Below are 18460 nucleotides of genomic sequence, written 5' to 3'. Positions count from 1 at the left end.
TTTGGGGGATTGTCTGGAGGAAATTATGTGAACTCTATGCAGTAACCATGTTGGATAATGGATAGTTCCCATGAGTCTGTTGTGATGTCTAACCATTGGTCGTGTAACATTTTCAGTCTTCCTCCCACAGGGGAAGTGTGTTGAGGTAAGGTGATGACCAAGTCACTGTTTCTTATTAGTTGCTTGTTTTGAGGATTGGAATTTTCGTCTAGATTTGGGAAATTGTCCTCTGTAGGATCCCCGAAATCCCCCTCTTTGGTATTGTGTCTGGTATGAGGGCTTGGATTGTGAGGTGGATGGCTCGGAGGGCTGTGGCCTGAAGCCTCCCCTATATTGAGGCTTCTGAAATGTGCCTCTGTATTGGGATGAGTAAAGCGCTCCCATCGCTTTGGCACTGTCGGCGTCTTTTTTCATTTTATCTATGGCTGTGTCCACCTGTGTGCCGAATAATTGTTGCTGATTAAAAGGCATGTTGAGGACGGCCTGTTTTAAAACCTGATAACCTGAGCCATGCATGCGGTCTAATGGTGACAGTCGTATTTATAGTCCTTGTGGCTGTATCAGCTGAGTTTAAAGCGCCAATCTTATTTGATTGTTTGTAATTGCCTGTCCCTCCTCTACAACCTGCTGGGCTCTCTTTTGGTGTTCCTTGGGGAGATGCTGAATAATGTACTTCATCTTATCCTAATGAGCCCTGTCGTATCTAGCTAGAAGGGCCTGCGAATTAGCTATGCGCCACTGATTGGCTGCTTGTGACGCCACCGTTTTCCCTGCAGCATCAAACTTTATGCTTTCCTTATCTGGAGGGGGGTGCATCTCCAGAGGACTGTAAGTTAGCCCTTTTCCTCGCTGCGCTGACCACTACTGAATCGGGGGGCAGCTGTTGTGTGATATACACTGGGTCTCAGGGTGGTGGTTTGTATTTTTTCTCTACCCTTGGGGTTATAGCCCTTCCTTTAACTGGTTCCTGGAATATCTGCTTGGCATGTTTGAGCATACTGGGGAGCATGGGTAGGCTTTGGTATGTGGCGTGGGTTGAGGACAATGTATTGAAGAAGAAGTTGTCCTCTAGAGGTTCTGTGTGCATGCTCACGTTGTGGAAAGCTGCTGCCCTAGCTAGAACCTGTGTATACGAGGTGCTATCCTCAGGTGGCGATGGCTAGCACTCTGGGCTATTGTCTGATACTGGGTCATCGTAGAGATCCCATGGATCTGTGTCCTGATGTGACTGCATAGTGTGTGTTGGAGACTGTGCAGTGGGTGTAGCAGGTGGTGAGACAGTTCGTTGAGGACAGTGAGGAGGAGACTGGTAAGGAGAAAACTGGGGAGGCGGAGATTTCTCTCTTGGCACTTTAGCCGCTGGCTGTTCAGTGTCCAAACGTCCATGGAATGCCAGTTTTCTTTTTATTTTGAGAGGAGGTGCTGTGAGGACCTTCCCAGTGTCCTTGTGGATCTGTATCCTGGCTTGTTTGTCATCAAAATCCTCCATTTGTTGTAGTTCTTCCTCAAATCTATGGCTTTCTTTTAACTGTTTCCAAAGTCCATGCTCCTCTGTATAGGAATGTTTTTTCGGCTCCAAAGCCGGTTTTTCGGCACCGAAGGGCCTGGAGTAATTGTTGGCCTCGGTTCCGAAAGTGACTTCTGGGTTCTCGACTCGATGGGTCGGTGTCATATGCTTTCGGAGCCTGTGCCTCGGCTCGAGTCTGAAGGCTTCGTAACGGGCGTGGCCTTTTTTGGTGCCGAAGAGGATACTTGGTCACTGGTCGATTTTTTACGGGTTGAGCCAAGGCCTTCTGGCAGTGGCATCCCGAGGCCTTATGTTTGGTCTTGGTCGGGGCAAGTGTACCCACATGCTTGCCCGCTGTTAGTGATCGGTCGACATCAGACTCTTCGGAATCGGATCCCTGAACGGAGATGGCGGTGTGAATCATCTCCTCCTCTTCTGTGTCGAAGTGTTCGGTGCTTCTGGACGCCATCTGTAACCTTCTCGCTCTTCGGTCTCGTAAGGTCTTTTTCGAACGGAAGGATTTACAGGCTTCACAAGTATCCTCTCGATGATCTGGGTACAAACACAGATTACAAACCAGATGCTGATCTGTGTAGGAATACTTGGCGTGGCACCGAGGGCAGAATCTGACCGGGGTCCGGTCCATGAGGCTTCGACAATACTTGCGGTCGGGCCGACCAGGCCCAAGTTGGGCACGGGTACCCAGAAGGGCAACCGAAGATGTATATCCGCCGGTACCGAGGTGTCGATGCCTGATGGGACGCGATCGAGAACAATACCCACGATTTTCAATGGTTTAGAAGTTTTTCCGACTCGAACAACCGGAGTGAAGAGGAAAACGTCCGAACCCGATGGCGGAAAGTAAACCATCTAAGATGGAGTCGATGCCCATGCGCAATGGAGCCGAAAAGGAGGAGTCACTCGGTCCCGTGACTCGAAAAGACTTCTTCGAAGAAAAACAACTTGTAACACTCCGAGCCCAACACTAGGTGGCAGGACCTGTGTATAGCATGTGTGTAAGGAAATGCCTCCTTGGCATGGTTACCCCCTGACTTTTTGCCTTTGCTGATGCCAAGTTATGATTTGAAAGTGTGCTGAGGCCTGCTAACCAGGCCCCAGCACCAGTGTTCTTTCCCTAACCTGTACTTTTGTTTCCACAATTGGCACACCCTGGCATCCAGGTAAGTCCCTTGTAACTGGTAACCCTGGTACCAAGGGCCCTGATACCAGGGAAGGTCTCTAGGGGCTGCAGCATGTCTTATGCCACCCTGAGGACCCCTCACTCAGCACAGACACACTGCTTGCCAGCTTGTGTGTGCTAGTGGGGATAAAAAGACTAAGTCGACATGACACTCCCCTCAGGGTGCCATGCCAACCTCACACTGCCTACAGGTATAGATAAGTCACCCCTCTAGCAGGCCTTACAGCCCTAAGGCAGGGTACACTATACCATAGGTGAGGGCATAAGTGCATGAGCACTATGCCCCTACAGTGTCTAAGCAAAACCTTAGACATTGTAAGTGCAGGGTATCCATAAGAGTATATGGTCTGGGAGTCTGTCATGCACGAACTCCACAGCACCATAATGGCTACACTGAAAACTGTGAAGTTTGGTATCAAACTTCTCAGCACAATAAATGCACACTGATGCCAGTGTACATTTTATTGTAACATACACCCCAGAGGGCATCTTAGAGGTGCCCCCTGAAACCTTAACCGACTACCAGTGTGGGCTGACTAGTTTTAGCAGCCTGCCACACACCAGACATGTTGCTGGCCACATGGGGAGAGTGCCTTTGTCACTCTGTGGCTAGTAACAAAGCCTGTACTGGGTGGAGGTGCTTCTCACCTCCCCCTGCAGGAACTGTAACACCTGGCGGTGAGCCTCAAAGGCTCACCCCTTTTGTTACAGCACCCCAGGGCACTCCAGCTAGTGGAGTTGCCCGCCCCCTCCGGCCACAGCCCCACTTTTGGCAGCAAGGCCAAAGGAGATAATGAGAAAAACAAGGAGGAGTCACTGGCCAGTCAGGGCAGCCCCTAAGGTGTCCTGAGCTGAAGTGACTGACTTTTAGAAATCCTCCATCTTGCAGAAGGAGGATTCCCCCAATAGGGATAGGAATGTGCCCCCTCCCCTCAGGGAGGAGGCACAAAGAGGGTGTAGCTACCCTCAGGGCTAGTAGCCATGGGCTACTAACCCCCCAGACATAAACACACCCCTAAATTGATATTTAGGGGCTCCCAGAACACAGCAAGATAGATTCCTACAACCTAAGATGAAGAGGACTGCTGAGCTGAAAAACCCTGCAGAGAAGACGGAGACACCAACTGCTTTGGCCGCAGCTCTACCGGCCTGTCTCCCCACTTCTAAAGACACTGCTCCAGCGACACGTTCCACAGGGTCCAGCGACCTCTGAAGCCTCAGAGGACTGCCCTGCATCTAGAAGGACCAAGAACTCCAGAGGACAGTGGCTCTGCTCCACAAAGACTGGAATTTGCAACAAAGAAGCAACTTTGAAACAACACACATTTCCCGCCGGAAGCGTGAGACTTTGCACTCTGCACCCGACGCCCCCGGCTCGACTTTTAGAGAACCAACACTACAGGGAGGATTCCCCGGCGACTGCGAGCCCGTGAGTAGCCAGAGTTGACCCCCCTGAGCCCACACAGCGACGCCTGCAGAGGGAATCCAGAGGCTCCCCCTGACCGCGACTGCCTGCTTCAAAGACCCGACGCCTGGTAAGGACACTGCACCCGCAGCCCCCAGGACCTGAAGGATAAGACATGCTGCAGCCCTTAGAGACCTTCCCTGGTATCAGGGCCCTTGGTACCAGGGGTACCAGTTACAAGGGACTTACCTGGATGCCAGGGTGTGCCAATTGTGGAAACAAAAGTACAGGTTAGGGAAAGAACACTGGTGCTGGGGCCTGGTTAGCATGCCTCAGCACACTTTCAAATCATAACTTGGCATCAGCAAAGGCAAAAAGTCAGGGGGTAACCATGCCAAGGAGGCATTTCCTTACACACATGCTGTGCACTATTCCTGCCATCTAGTGTTTGGCTCGGAGTTTTACAAGTTGTTTTTCTTCGAAGAAGTCTTTTCAAGTCACGGGACCGAGTGACTCCTCCCTTTCGGCTCCATTGCGCATGGGCATCGACTCCATCTTAGATTGTTTTCCCCGCATAGGGTGAGGTAGGAGTGGTAGAATGAGGATACTAAAGATGTCCATGCAATGGAATAGATATGTATTGTAGGAAGTTGGCTCTGTATGTACTATTTCAAAGTAAGAAATAGCATGCACAGAGTCCAAGGGTCCCCCTTAGAGGTAAGATAGTGGCAAAAAGAGATAATTCTAATGCTCTATTTTGTGGTAGTGTGGTCGAGCAGTAGGCTTATCAGAGGGTAGTGTTAAGCATTTGTTGTACACCCACAGGCAATAAAAGAGGAACACACACTCAAAGACAATTCCAGGCCAATAGGTTTTTATATTGAAAAATATTTTTTCTTAATTTATTTTATGAACCACAGGTTCAAGATTTACAAGTAATACTTTAAATGAAAGGTATTTCACTTAGGAACTTTAGGAACTTTGAATTAGCAAAATAGCATATACAGTTTTCACACAAATGGCATATAGCTATTTTAAAACTAGAGACAGTGCAATTTTCAACAGTTCCTGGGGGAGGTAAGTGTTTGTTAGTTTTGCAGGTAAGTAAACCACCTACAGGGTTCAAAGTTAGGTCCAAGGTAGCCCACCGTTGGGGGTTCAGGGCAACCCCAAAGTTACCACACCAGCAGCTCAGGGCCGGTCACGTGCAGAGGTCAAAATGGTGCCCAAATCACATAGGCTTCAATGGAGAAGGGGGTGCCCCGGTTCCAGTCTGCCAGCAGGTAAGTACCTGCGACTTCGGAGGGAAGACCAGGGGGGTTTTGTAGGGCACCAGGGGGGACACCAGTCAGCAGAAAAAAGAACACCCTCAGCGGCACAGGGTGGCCGGGTGCAGAGTGCAAACCGGCGGCGGGTTTGCAATGGAGTTCAATGGGAGACCCAGGGGTCTCTTCAGCGAAGCAGGCAGGCAAGGGGGGGGGGGGGGGCTCCTCGGGGTAGCCACCACCTGGGCAAGGGAGAGGGCCACCTAGAGGGTAGCTTCTGCACTGGAGGTCGGATCCTTCAGGTCCTGGGGGCTGCGGGTGCAGGGTCTTTACCAGGTGTCGGGTTCTTTGAAGCAGGCAGTCGCAGTCAGGGGGAGCCTCTGGGTTCCCTCTGCAGGCGTCGCTGGGGGGATTCAGGGGGGTCAACTCTGGCTACTCACAGGGTCGCAGTCACCGGGGAGTCCTCACTGTAGTGTTTTTTCTCCGCAGGTCGAGCCGGGGGTGTCGGGTGCAGAGTGCAAAGTCTCACGCTTCCTGCGGGAAACATGTTGTCTTTAAAAGTTGCTTCTTTGTTGCAAAGATGTTTCTTCTTTGGAGCAGAGCCGCTGTCCTCTGGAGTTCTTGGTCCTTTTAGATGCAGGGTCGTCCTCTGAGGCTTCAGAGGTCGCTGGACCCTGTGGAACACGTCGCGGTTGCAGTTTTTCTTGAAGTGGGGAGACAGGCCGGTAGAGCTGGGGCCAAAGCAGTTGGTGTCTCCGTCTTCTCTGCAGGGCTTTCAGGTCAGCAGTCCTTCTTCGTCTTAGGTTGCAGGAATCTAGTTTCCTAGGTTCTGGGAGCCCCTAAATACAGAATTTAGGGGTGTGTTTAGGTCTGGGAGGGCAGTAGCCAATTGCTACTGCCCTTGAGGGTGGCTACACCCTCTTTGTGCCTCCTCCCTGAGGGGAGGAGGGCACATCCCTATTCCCATTGGGGGAATCCTCCAAAATCAAGATGGAGGATTTCTAAAGGCAGGGGTCACCTCAGCTCAGGACACCTTAGGGGCTGTCCTGACTGGTGGGTGACTCCTCCTTGTTTTTCTCATCATCTCCCCTGGACTTGCTGCCAAAAGTGGGGGCTGTGTCCAGGGGGCGGGCATCTCCACTAGCTGGAGTGCCCTCGGGCATTGTAACACGAAGCCGGAGTCTTTGAGGCTCACTGCTAGGTGTTACAGTTCCTGCAGGTGGGAAGTGTGAAGCACCTCCACCCAGAGCAGGCTTTTGTTTCTGTCCTCAGAGAGCACAAAGGCCCTCACCACATGGGGTCAGAAACTTGTCTCTCAGCAGCAGGCTGGCACAGACCAGTCAGTCCTGCACTGAACAATTGGGTAAAATACAGGGGGCATCTCTAAGATGCCCTCTGTGTGCATTTTTTAATAAATCCAACACTGGCATCAGTGTAGGTTTATTATTCTGAGAAGTTTAATACCAAACTTCCCAGTATTCAGTGTAGCCATTATGGAGCTGTGGAGTTCTTTTTTGACAAACTCCCAGACCATATACTCTTATGGCTACCCTGCACTTACAATGTCTAAGGTTTTGCTTAGACACTGTAGGGGCATAGTGCTCATGCACCTATGCCCTCACCTGTGGTATAGTGCACCCTGCCTTAGGGCTGTAAGGCCTGCTAGAGGGGTGACTTACCTATGCCACAGGCAGTGTGAGGTTGGCATGGCACCCTGAGGGGAGTGCCATGCCGACTTAGTCATTTTCTCCGCACCAGCACACACAAGCTGGCAAACAGTGTGTCTGTGCTGAGTGAGGGGTCCCCAGGGTGCCATAAGACATGCTGCAGCCCTTAGAGACCTTCCCTGGCCACAGGGACCTTGGTACCAGGGGTACCTTTTACATGGGACTTATCTGTGTGCCAGGGCTGTGCCAATTGTGGAGAAAAAGGTACAGTTTTAGGGAAAGATCAATGGTGTTGGGGCCTGGTTAGCAGGGTCCCAGTACACTTTCAATCAAAGCAGGCATCAACAAAAAGCAAAACGTTAGGGTGTAACCATGCCAACAGTGGCATTTTCCTACATTTTCGTAATAACTGGGAATTAGCACAGGAAACCACAATTACTGGTGAGAATTAGGGGAAAAAAAATAGTTGGGACCCCATGGCAGGGCAAAACCATATTCTAATAAAGTGGAATGTGAAAGTCAGTCCCCCACCCAAGGAAGTGGAGTCAGTGGAGGGGAGCTCGATGAACTAGGAACCCCAAGAGGAGAGTACGTGAGTGACCACCTGCAACCAGGAAAGCAGAGGTAATTACCTATTCTTCCCAAGGACTAAAAAGAGGACTTCGAAAAAGGACTGAAAGAACAGGACCAGACTAGAAGAAAACAAAGCTGGATTCTGGAAAAAGATGACCTGCAGAAGAAGGGGACAAAGTCCAGTCCACGATGGAGTCTCCAGTTGGGGCAGAAGCTACTACAAACCCTTCTGTAGATAAAGATCCGGGTCGACGGGGGAAGAAGAAGACCAGCTGTGGAGTCCAGGAGCTGAAGAGAGGTCCTTGGAGTGGTGCAGATTGTGTTTCACGTTGGTCGTCGGGTCACAGAAGCTCAGTGGTTTAGGAGAACCACCAATAAGCCTTGGCACATGCAAGAAGAAGCGAAAGGAGTGTTGCAAGGCTGAAGATGACCAGCAAGGTCCAAGGGACTGAACACTTGGAGGGGAGTCCAGGCTGATCCTCAGCAGTCGGGAGAGCCAGCAGAAGCAGTCACAGCCCCCACAGGCAACCCTCTGGCAGCAGGCACAGTAAGTCGCAGTGAGGCCCAATCAGCACACCTGGAGAGAAGCCCAACGTTGCTGGGGAAGCAGTGAGGAGACTGTTGTTGGCAGGTTGAAGTGCTGGAGACTGGGGCTACTCAGAGCCCGAAGATCCCTTGGTGCAGGAGACAAGAAGACTTGGTAGCTGCCAGAGTTGCGGTGCACAGGGGTACGGTCCTGCAAGGACAAGCAAGGGCTCACAGTCTCCCAAGTTGCACAGTGGGCCGAGAGGACCACTCCAGACCACCACCTGCCATGCAGGATCTACGCAGTTCCAGAGGAGAGCAGATCCACACAGACGGAAGTGGTTGCTGTAGGTGCCTGCAGATACAGGGGAGTGACTCGTTCACTCCAAGGGAGATTTCTTCTTGCTGCAGGCTGAAGTCTCGCCAACCCCAGAGGATGCACAGCCGGGGAAAAGCTGCAGTTGCTGGAAGGAGCCAGAGAACAAAATGTTGCAAGGCAAGGTTGTCTTAAGAGTTACAGTCTTGTCGGTTCCTGAAGAGTCCAGTTGCAGATCCAATGGTCAGAATCATTGCAGAGGAGTCCTGGTGGAGTCTTGCATGTTAAATCTGGGGCCCCACCTGCAAGGGAATCCCTAAATAGCCCTAAAAGAGGGTTTAGTAACCTTGCAAGGTGACCACCTATCAGGAGGGGTCTCTGTTGACACCTGCTGATTCCTTTGTCCTAGCCCAGGCCATTTTACAACTCATTAAGGTAGCTCGGCTCAGGCTGCCAGAGGGTGACCAATCAGAAAAGGGCACTACAGAGCTGAATTTGTAAACTTTCAGAAAGAGTTCCAAAACATTCCCTGTGCTAGTTTTATTAAATTCCAAATTGACAAGTTGTTGGATTTATTATAACATCTCATTTGGTACCAAACTTGATGTATGTAGATCCTTTCTATTCAAAACAAGACTTTATTATTTTAAAATAAAGTCTCCAAATGTTAACATATGGAGCCCACTCACTACAATGGGGAAAACTAATTGGGCTGTTTTTCCCTTGCCAGGGCTTATAAAACATCCTTTATAAAGTCCTTGCTCATACTTACCCTCCGAAATAAAGGTGACAGCTAAGAATAGATTTAATTGGCTTCAACACGTCTTCAAACAGATGTCAGAGTGTGGAACAGCCGGGGGCACTGCATAACAGCAGGAGGTGCATTAGTATGTGAACCCCAATACAGCAATATTAGTGTGCTTCAGATCAGGATTGGGGGTATAAACAGAGCTGTGTCCCAGCCCATTCAGATGTTCCCAGGGGCCTCTGCACACCTTGGTTTCAAGATGGCAAATCGAGGGCCAATTGGAGGAGCTCTGGCCACCACCCCTGGGGTGGTGATGGACAGGGAAGTCGTTACTCCCCTTTCCTTTGTCCAGTTTCGCACCAGAGCAGGGACCATGGGTCTCTGGACTGGGGCAAAACGGTTTATGCAAGGAGGGCAACAATTATGCCCTTTAAAGCATACCGGTGACTTGGGGAGGCACCCCCTTCCAAGCCTTCTAACACCTATTTCCAAGGGCCTCCCTCTCCCACAGGAAATCCTTTGTTCTGCTTTCCCCTGCCTGAGCTGATCAAGCAGCTGGAGGGCAGAAACTTGTCTGTGGGCTGGCAGGAGCATGGGCTGCCCAGAAATCCCCAATAGACTGGTAGGGGAAATACTGGGGGGTGTGGGGTCCTCTAAGGAGCCTCCAGAGTGTATAGAATCACACAACCAATACTGGCAACAGTATTGGGGGTATGATTCCGACATGTTTGAGGCCAAACCTGCCCAGATCTAGATTTACCATAATGTAGCTGTGTCCAGTACACAAGTTAAATGGCTTCCCCGCACTTACAAAGTCCAGTGTAATGGAACTGGAGTTCGTAGGGGCACCTCTGCTCATGCAGGGGTGCCCTCACACACCGGTACCTGCACCCTGCCCTCTGGGCTAGGAAGGCCTACCATAAGGGTAACTTACAGTGACCTGGTGTAATGACCGGTGGTGAAGGGGTGCATGCACCTTTTCACGCAGGCTGCAAATGGCTGTTCTGTAGACACACTTTGCATGGGCTCCCATGGGTGGCATAATACATGCTGCTGCCTATAGGAGATCCCTCTTGTGCCCCAATGCCCTGGGTACCTAAGTACCATATACTAGGGGTTTATAAGGGGAACCGATATGCCAACTGTGGAGTGTACAGAGGGCCTAGGCAACCACATTTAGAGGGCGAGAGCTCAATCACTGGGGTCCTGGTTAGCAGGATCCCCATGAAAACAGTCTAAGCATATTGATAACAGGCAAAAAGTAGGGGTAACCATGTCAAAAAGAAGGTACTTTCCTACAGTAACTATGTCAGAAAGAAGGCACTTTCCACAAGACATAACACTGAATACTAATGCAAAATGAAGCAAAGGTGATGATCTGCCCAATCCAGTTGGTCATCGTGACTGAGACTGTGGGAATGAACTGTTCTCTAATTGAGTGTTCTCCCATGCAGTCACCACTGATCAGGGGTGCACCAGGAATAAAATAAAAATCATGTTGCTGTTGAACCTTTGTAGTGAGCTAGTGTTTCAGGTTTCCTTCAAATATGTATAATGCCAGCAAATTTAATTTAGACTCCGGACTACCTGTTGTTTGGTAGAAAGAACTCTGTGAAATTGAATACATATATCCTTTGACAAGTTCTATTTCAAACAAAATTGGTTTTATTCAAATTTTTTATAATTCAGATTTGAGAACTTGGTTCCGAGACCCCACACGTGAGGTGTACAGACTACAACAGAAGAAAAGCATGTGAGGATGAATTATACATTAATTAAAATGAGCCTTTACCTTCAAAGAAATGCTTAAATGCACTTTTAAGGTACATTCAAGCCACTTGTGCACTGCTAAATCAAATGCCATTTGACATCAACTTTACAGGCTCACAGGATAGCACCATAGAAACCAACATTATAAGCAAGGAGATATTTTACATGGATTTCTACACTTCAGGAGCGTATAAAAATGCAGCAGATATGGCACGTAAGATATTCCATCACTGACCAGAACAGGCATTTAGACGTTTGCAGGAACATTCTTAAGTTAACCCATTAATCCAGCAGACAGGGACAGTATACACTGCCTTACATTAATAACACAGTCTGCTGAGCAACAGGCCCAAAGAGTCGAAATCCAACCTTTATAGACTAAAAACAACCAGAAAAAAGACCGAAGACTACAAGAGACAAGGCCCATGGCTGTTGATGAACGAAGTGCAGTTTAGGAAATAAGCATATCTTCATGTTTTTAACCATTACTAAAAGAAGAATCTAACATTTTCTGCTCCCAGTATCCAATGATTTACATCTAGACAAATACTGGGTTAATGCTTTAAAATACCATTTAAAGAGCAGACAGTAACTATCTTGCCCACAGGAAAACATTATGGCAGCTATCTTACCATCTACCCTACCAATAAGCTTAAGTTTGAATCCTGCCCCTCACATCCCTGCCATCTGCATCAGGAATGTATACCGGAAAGAGCAACTTACTTGGGGAAGGCAGGATCCATAATGTGCAAAACCAGTTGAATCACCACACCATAGAAATTTAGACACCTTCGGAGGAAGTTCTCATCCAACAATCCAGCATCAGCACATGCCTTGTAACGGACCAACCTCTGAGGAAATCAATGGAAAGGGAAAAGTGAACGGATGTGTTTGAGAATACATGCAATTTAGGAGAAGGCATGACACATTTGCCAAATTAGGCACAAAATGGAGGACAGTTTCCTACATTGTGAAAACACAGACGCAGCATAGGCAGAATGACAATAGAAACTGAATGCAGATCCAAATACACCATGTAGGGCATCAGGGAAACATAATGCCTAAAGTGCAAAGTAAGTTATAGCAAGCAAATACTCTTAACTGAAATAGAAAAAACATAGCCTTCAACATTATTCCAGTAATCTTCACATCTGGATGGCAAATATCTACACAAATGGACAGAAGCAGAAAACCCCTACAATATTTTTTAAACTTGCACAAATGAGCATCCTTTTGTGCATGTGATCTTGTGCCACACACATCCACCACCAATACCCACACCCTGATCATGTTTCCGATATGCAGATAGTAGCATAGCATATTCCCAGTAGATGGCTGTATTAGACATGTGAAGCAGGATGAACTAAGAGTATCAGAACCATCATTTGTTGGATAATCTGCCTTTTATTTTCTGTATGGGCACCCTAAATTATCTGCTTCTTTCTGTAACCTATATTTGTGCTGGCTTTAGAACTCTGTGCACTCTACCCCTGCTAACCAGTGGTAAAGTGTCTGTGCTCCCCCTTTAAACATGGTCGAATTGGCATGTTCCTAATGAACAGGTTACTTACCTTAGCTAACTACTCCTCTGGTAGAGACTATATCTAGCTGCAGATTCCTTACCTTTGAATTCTCTCCACGAGTCAGACCGGATCCTGAAGATTTTTCATGAGCAGTACCAGTGCCCGCCAGTAGCTGGCGTTGATCGGCTCCACGTTCGTCATCGATATTGTTCCCGCCGGAAGTGACATCGCAGTACCTATATAGGCATCACCCAGGCATGTTGGAATTTTTTTTTCCTACGACTTTACACAACAGAATCGTAGAGCCATGAAAAACAGTGACACTGATTTGTCAAAACTAGGGGTCTGAAAGAGTGATCTCGGACCCTTGAAATATGTTCATAGAATGGGGAGGATGGAAGGATTGGTAAGGAATCTGCAGCTACATATAGTCTCTACCAGATAAGGCGATACCGAAGGTAAGTAACTTATTCATCTGAAAAGGAGTCTGCAGCTAGAATTCTCTAACTTTGAATAAATACCCAAGCAATACCATCTCCAGAAGTCGGTCTGCTAAACAATTTTAAACGAGAAAGTCCTACAGTACCGAACGGGCAAAGTGCCCATACCTGACTGTACAGGCAGTAATGTTTAATAAACACGTGGAGAGAGGCCCACGCTGCTGCCTGGCAGATGTCCAGGAGCAGAACTCTGCATGCTTCAGCTCTGCTGGAATGAGCTTGCAAGCCTTCATGAGGCAGCTTTATGGCCAATGAGTAGCAGATCTTTATGCAAAGTACAACTCAACGATAGGTAGTTCACTTCTGCACCACGATCTTTCCTCACACCCACATACCCCATACCCCATGAAGAGTTGGTTGTCCGCCCGGAACTCAAGGCTACGATCAACATCGAACACGAACGCTCTTTTTGGGATCATAGGGTTGAGTATCTCCTCTTCCTTAAAAGGGTATGGGGGTGTGCAAAAGCAGACAGGGTGATAGATTGGGCTACATAAAAAGGTGTGACCACTTTTGTAGAAAAAGTGGCCCGTCTGCGAAGCACCACATTGCCAGGAAATAGAGAGCCAAGGCGGCTTAGATGACAAGGCCTGCAGCTCACTTACTCGGCAGGCAGATGTAACTGCCACGAGAAAGGCTGTTTTCAATGTGAGGAGCCTGAGGAGACAATTGAAACAAAACCCATCACAAAAGTTAGACCCAATTAAAGGTCCCACTGAGGCATGATGAATGGAGAAGGAGGGTAGAGATCAGTAAGACCCTTGAGGAACCTAAGTCCACTTAAAGAAAGAGGGTTGATCGGGCACACGCAAGAAGGCAGAAATGGCAGTGTAATAGCCCTTAAGAGTGCCCAAAGCAGAGCCCTGCTGGGCAAGGGAAAAGATCAAAAGTAGAACATCAGAAAGAGAAGCAGAAAGGGGATCAACAGACTTTTCTGTGCACCATACCACAAATTTCTTCAAACGGCAGGTTTAGGCTGTTTTGGTGGAGGGACGCCTGGTTGACAAGATTACGTTACACACTTTGGGAGGGAGGTCAAAAGCTGTCAACTGCGACTACTGAATCTCCACACAAGTGGGCGGAGAGTGGACAGGTTCAGGTGAAGAACCCTTTCCTGCTGCAACAGATCCTCCTGAAGGGGTAGCCTTATGGGAGGATCAATGGTCATGCTCAGCAGCTCGGGATGCAAGACTGCCCATGCCCAGTCCGGAGCCACTAGGATTACATGTGCTTGGTCGTTCCTGACCTTTTCGAGAACTCTGGGCAGGAATGGTATGGGTGGAAAGGCATACAGCAGGCCTGAGTTCCACTTGACACAAAAAAAAACTCCTAGCAAGAGCCGCCTTGGAAACCACAGGTAGCAAAACTGCTGACACTGCGCGTTCTCTGCAGACACAAACAGATCTAACCAAGGCTCTCCCCATTGCTAAAAGATATCTTGAGCCACCTACTGATGTAGATGCCATTTGTCAACGGCTAGGCATTTTCAGATGAGTTTGTCTGCTCTGGCATTCACAGAGCCCGTCTGGTGCTGAACCCCTACCGATATGCTCTGGTGTTTCAGCCATGTCCAGAGGCATAAACCCTACTGACAGAGTTCACGACCCCACCGCGCCTTGTTTGTTTCAATACCACATGGCAGAGGTGTTGTTCGTGAACTCCTTCACTAGCCTTCCCTTGATGGAGGGTAGAAAGGCTTTCAATGCCAGTCAGATCGCTTGGAGCTCCTGCAGGTTGATGTGGAGTCCAGATTGTACCAGAGTCTTCTGATCTCCACCTGTCCCAGATGGCCACCCCATCCCAGAAGTGACAATGTGAAATCTAATTCTGGAAGGGCGTAGGGTCTGCCTCTGATCTAATCAGAGTTTTTTACCCACCACTGCACGTCTTTCGCAGTTCCCTTCGAGATCAGGACCATGTTGGAGACATTCCCACTAATGCTGGGCCCACTGAAACTTCAGGTCCCACTGCAGAGCATGCATATGCCCATAGGCATGTGCTACCAGCAGGATGCAGGAAGCTCAGCAGCCTCAGAATCAGTCTCACTGAAATCCAGGATAGAGGCCGAAATATCGGTATTGTAGCCTGATATCCTGGACTCACTGATCAGAAGAATTTACCTGAAACTACATTGTGTCCACAATAGCTCAAATGAAAGGGAGCATCTGCGAGACAGGTGTGTCTTTCGCACGTTGACAGTGAACCCCAGCGAATGCAGAAGGTCCACTGTAATCTGGAGGTGAGAGACAAAAGCCTGGGGCGAGCCCGCTCTCAACAGCCAGTCGTCAAGACAGACTGATCTCTGCAGATGAGCCTTGGTGAACACCCGAGGGTTGCTGGTAAGTCCAAAGCGATGCTTGGTAAACTGAAAGTGCTTGTGGCCTACAGTAAACCGCAGGTCATGCCTGTGGGCAGGCAAGACTGGTGTAGGAAAGTGCCACTGATGGCATGGTTACACCCCCAATTTTTCCCTAGTGTTGATGCCAACTTTGAAAGTGTTCTGGATCCTGCTAACCAGGCCCCAGCACCAGTGTTCTTTCCCAAAATCTATACCTTTGTTCCACAATTGGCACAGCCCTGGCCCGCAGTTAAGTCCCTTGTTAATGGTACCAAGGGCCCTGTGGCCAGGGAAGGTCCCTAAGGGCAGCAAGATGTATAATGCAACCCTAGGGGACCCCTCACCAAACACATATACACTGCCTTGCAGCTTGTGTGTGCTGGAGGTCAGAAAAAGGCAAAGTCGACATGGCACCCCTCCTGGGGTGCCATGCCCAAAAAGTACTGCCTGTGGCATAGGTAAGACAGCCCTAAGGCAGGGTGCACTATATCACAGGTGAGGGCATAGCTGCATGAGCAATATCCCCCTACAGTGTCCAAGTCCATTCTTAGACATTGTAAGTGCAGTGTAGCCATACTGAGTATACCGTCTGGGAGTTTTTCATCACGAACTCCACAGCTCCATAATGGCTACACTGGATATCAAACTTCTCAACACAATACACCCCGACAAATGCCAGTATGGGATTTATTAAATACTGCAAAAAGAGGGCATCTTAGAGATGCTCCCTGTATGTTAGCCAAACTGCTAGTGTAGGACTGACGTGTTTGAGCCAGCCTCCCACTTGCAGACAAGTCTTTGACCACATGAGGTGAGTGCCTTTGTGCACTCTGTGGCCAGAAAAAGCCTGTCCTGGGTGGAGGTGCTCCGCACCTCCCCCCTACAGGAACTGTAACACCTGGCAGAGAGCATCATAGGCTCAAGCCTCAGATTACAGTGCCCAGGGCACTCCTGCTAGTGGAGCTGCCCGACCTCCGGACAAAGCCCCACTTTTGGCAGCAAGTCCGTCGGGTAAATTAGGGAAAACAGGGAGGTGTGACCACCCCAGCCAGGACCACCCCTAAGCTGTCCAGAGCTGAGGTGACTCCCTCTCTGCAGAATCCTCCATCTTGGTTTGGATTAGGAACAGGATTAGGTTTGTGCCTCCCCTCCCCTCCCCAAGGGGAGTGGGCACAACGAGGGTGTAGCCACCCTCAGGGACAGCAGACATTGGCTACTGCCCTCTGACCCTTAAAACTCCCCTAAATCTAGGATTTAGGGGCCTTCCTGAACCCAAGTCATCAGACTCCTGGTGACCCGACAAGAAGGACTGCTTAGCTGAAACTCCCAGCAGAGAAGGAAGATGACAACTGATTGGGCCCCAGCCCTACCTGCCGGTCTCCTGCTTCAAAGAACCTGCAAGAGAACAGAAACGCAGCCAGCAGGGCCAGCGGCCTCTGCCAAGCTCCAGAGGACAGCTCTACACTCGAAAGGACCATGAACTCCTGTGGACAGCGGCCCTGTCCAAGAAGAAACCAACAACTAAGGACTCCAACCTCACTCTGAATATGTGAGTCCTAACCACTCTGCACCAGATACCAACTGCCCGTGTCAAGGTGGTCCACCAGCTAGAGAGGATCCCCAGGCGATTCTGAGCAAGTGCCCACCCTGGGTCGACCTCTCCACCCCTCCACGACGACATCTGCAGATAGAATCCCTAGGACCCCCCTGACCACAAAAGCTCCAGCCGCCAGGCCTTGGAGAAACCGAAACTCAGTGCAGCGAAGTTCAGCAGGCGACCCTCCTCCTTGTCCAGCCGGTGGTTTGCTCAAGACGAACCTCTGGACCTCACCTGCAGCCTCTGAGTGACCCCCAGGTTCCCCTCACACGAACCATTGGAGACCCGACGTCTTGTTGGCACCCTGCACATGGCCGCCCCAGTGCTGCTGAGGATGTATGTTTGGTGCTTACTTGTGCCCCTTACCCCCCCAGTGCCCCTCTAAACCCCCCAGGTCTGCCCTCCTAAGTCACAGGTACTTACCTGCCTACAGATCTGAAACCGAGTGCCCCAGTCTCCATAGCAGCCCATGTTAATTATGTTTACACTTTTACCTCTGCAACCGACCGGCCCCGTGTTGCTGGTGGTGGGTGTTTGGGGTTAACTTGAACCCCAACCTGTGGACTTCCTAACCTTTGGAGACTGAAACTCTAAGTGTTGTACTTACCTGTAAAACAATCTAACTTTTCTTCCCACCAGGAACTCCTTCTGAAAATTGCACAGACACCATTCTTAAAACAGATTGTCAATATTTAAAAACCATCTAACTTATTGATTTCAAACAAAATATTGTTGATGCATATGTGAAATACGAATCTATTTTAGTACTTACCTGCAACCTGAATCTTGTTGTTCTAAAAATAAATTAAGAAAATATATTTTTGCTATATTAAAACCATTGGTCTGGAGTTAAGTCATTGAGTGTGTGCTTCTTCTATTGTCTGTGTGTGTAAAAACAAAGGCTTTGTACCACCCTCTGATAAGCCTAACTGCTCGACCACACTATCACAAAAGAGAGCATTAGTATTATATACTTAAGCATCTAAAGTCTCTGGGGAACCCCTTGACTCTGTGCACACTATATCTCATTTGGATATAGTATATACAGAGCCAGCTTCCTACCACGGGGATGTGAAGTAAGCATCCTGCGAGTCCTGCGAACCCACCCAGTCCTCCTGGGTCCAGGGTAGACAAGACCTGGGCCAACCAGAGCATTTTGAATTTGTCCTTCTCAGGAAAGGAAGCAAGGGCTCGTAGATCTAAAATATGGCAAAGGCCTATTCGAGATCCATAAAGTAGTGAGAATAACAACCTCAGCCTACTTCTGGCACTGGAACCCTCGCTATGGCTCCCTTGGCCAAGAGACGCACGATTTCCTAGCGGAGAAGTGACAGATGATCCTGCGCTATCAGGTCATGAGATGGTGGCATGGAGAGAGGGATAGTTTTGAAGGGGAGGGAGGTGCCCATTCTGGCAATCTGCAAACCCAGCTGTCCAATGTTATGGACTGCCAGTGGGGCAAGTGATGGCAAAACCTGCCGTCAACTGGGTGCCTGTGAGGGTAAAGGTGCAGACTAGGAGGGTT

At 49.2% G+C, this 18460-nt stretch overlaps 1 protein-coding gene across 2 annotated transcripts in view; it reads right to left on the bottom strand.

Annotated features, from left to right (window-relative positions):
- Positions 1 to 18460, bottom strand: part of UBE4B (ubiquitination factor E4B) — a 658693-nt gene that overhangs the window by 338885 nt on the left and 301348 nt on the right. For both annotated transcript variants that reach the window (XM_069241178.1, XM_069241179.1), the window contains one exon: positions 11701 to 11828. In XM_069241178.1, coding sequence (XP_069097279.1) covers positions 11701 to 11828 — 128 coding nt within the window. The remainder of the gene's footprint in view (positions 1 to 11700; positions 11829 to 18460) is intronic.

Source organism: Pleurodeles waltl, chromosome 6 (genome assembly GCF_031143425.1).
Source record: "Pleurodeles waltl isolate 20211129_DDA chromosome 6, aPleWal1.hap1.20221129, whole genome shotgun sequence".
Lineage (NCBI taxonomy): Eukaryota > Metazoa > Chordata > Amphibia > Caudata > Salamandridae > Pleurodeles > Pleurodeles waltl.
This window is presented reverse-complemented; position numbering and strand designations above follow the sequence as displayed.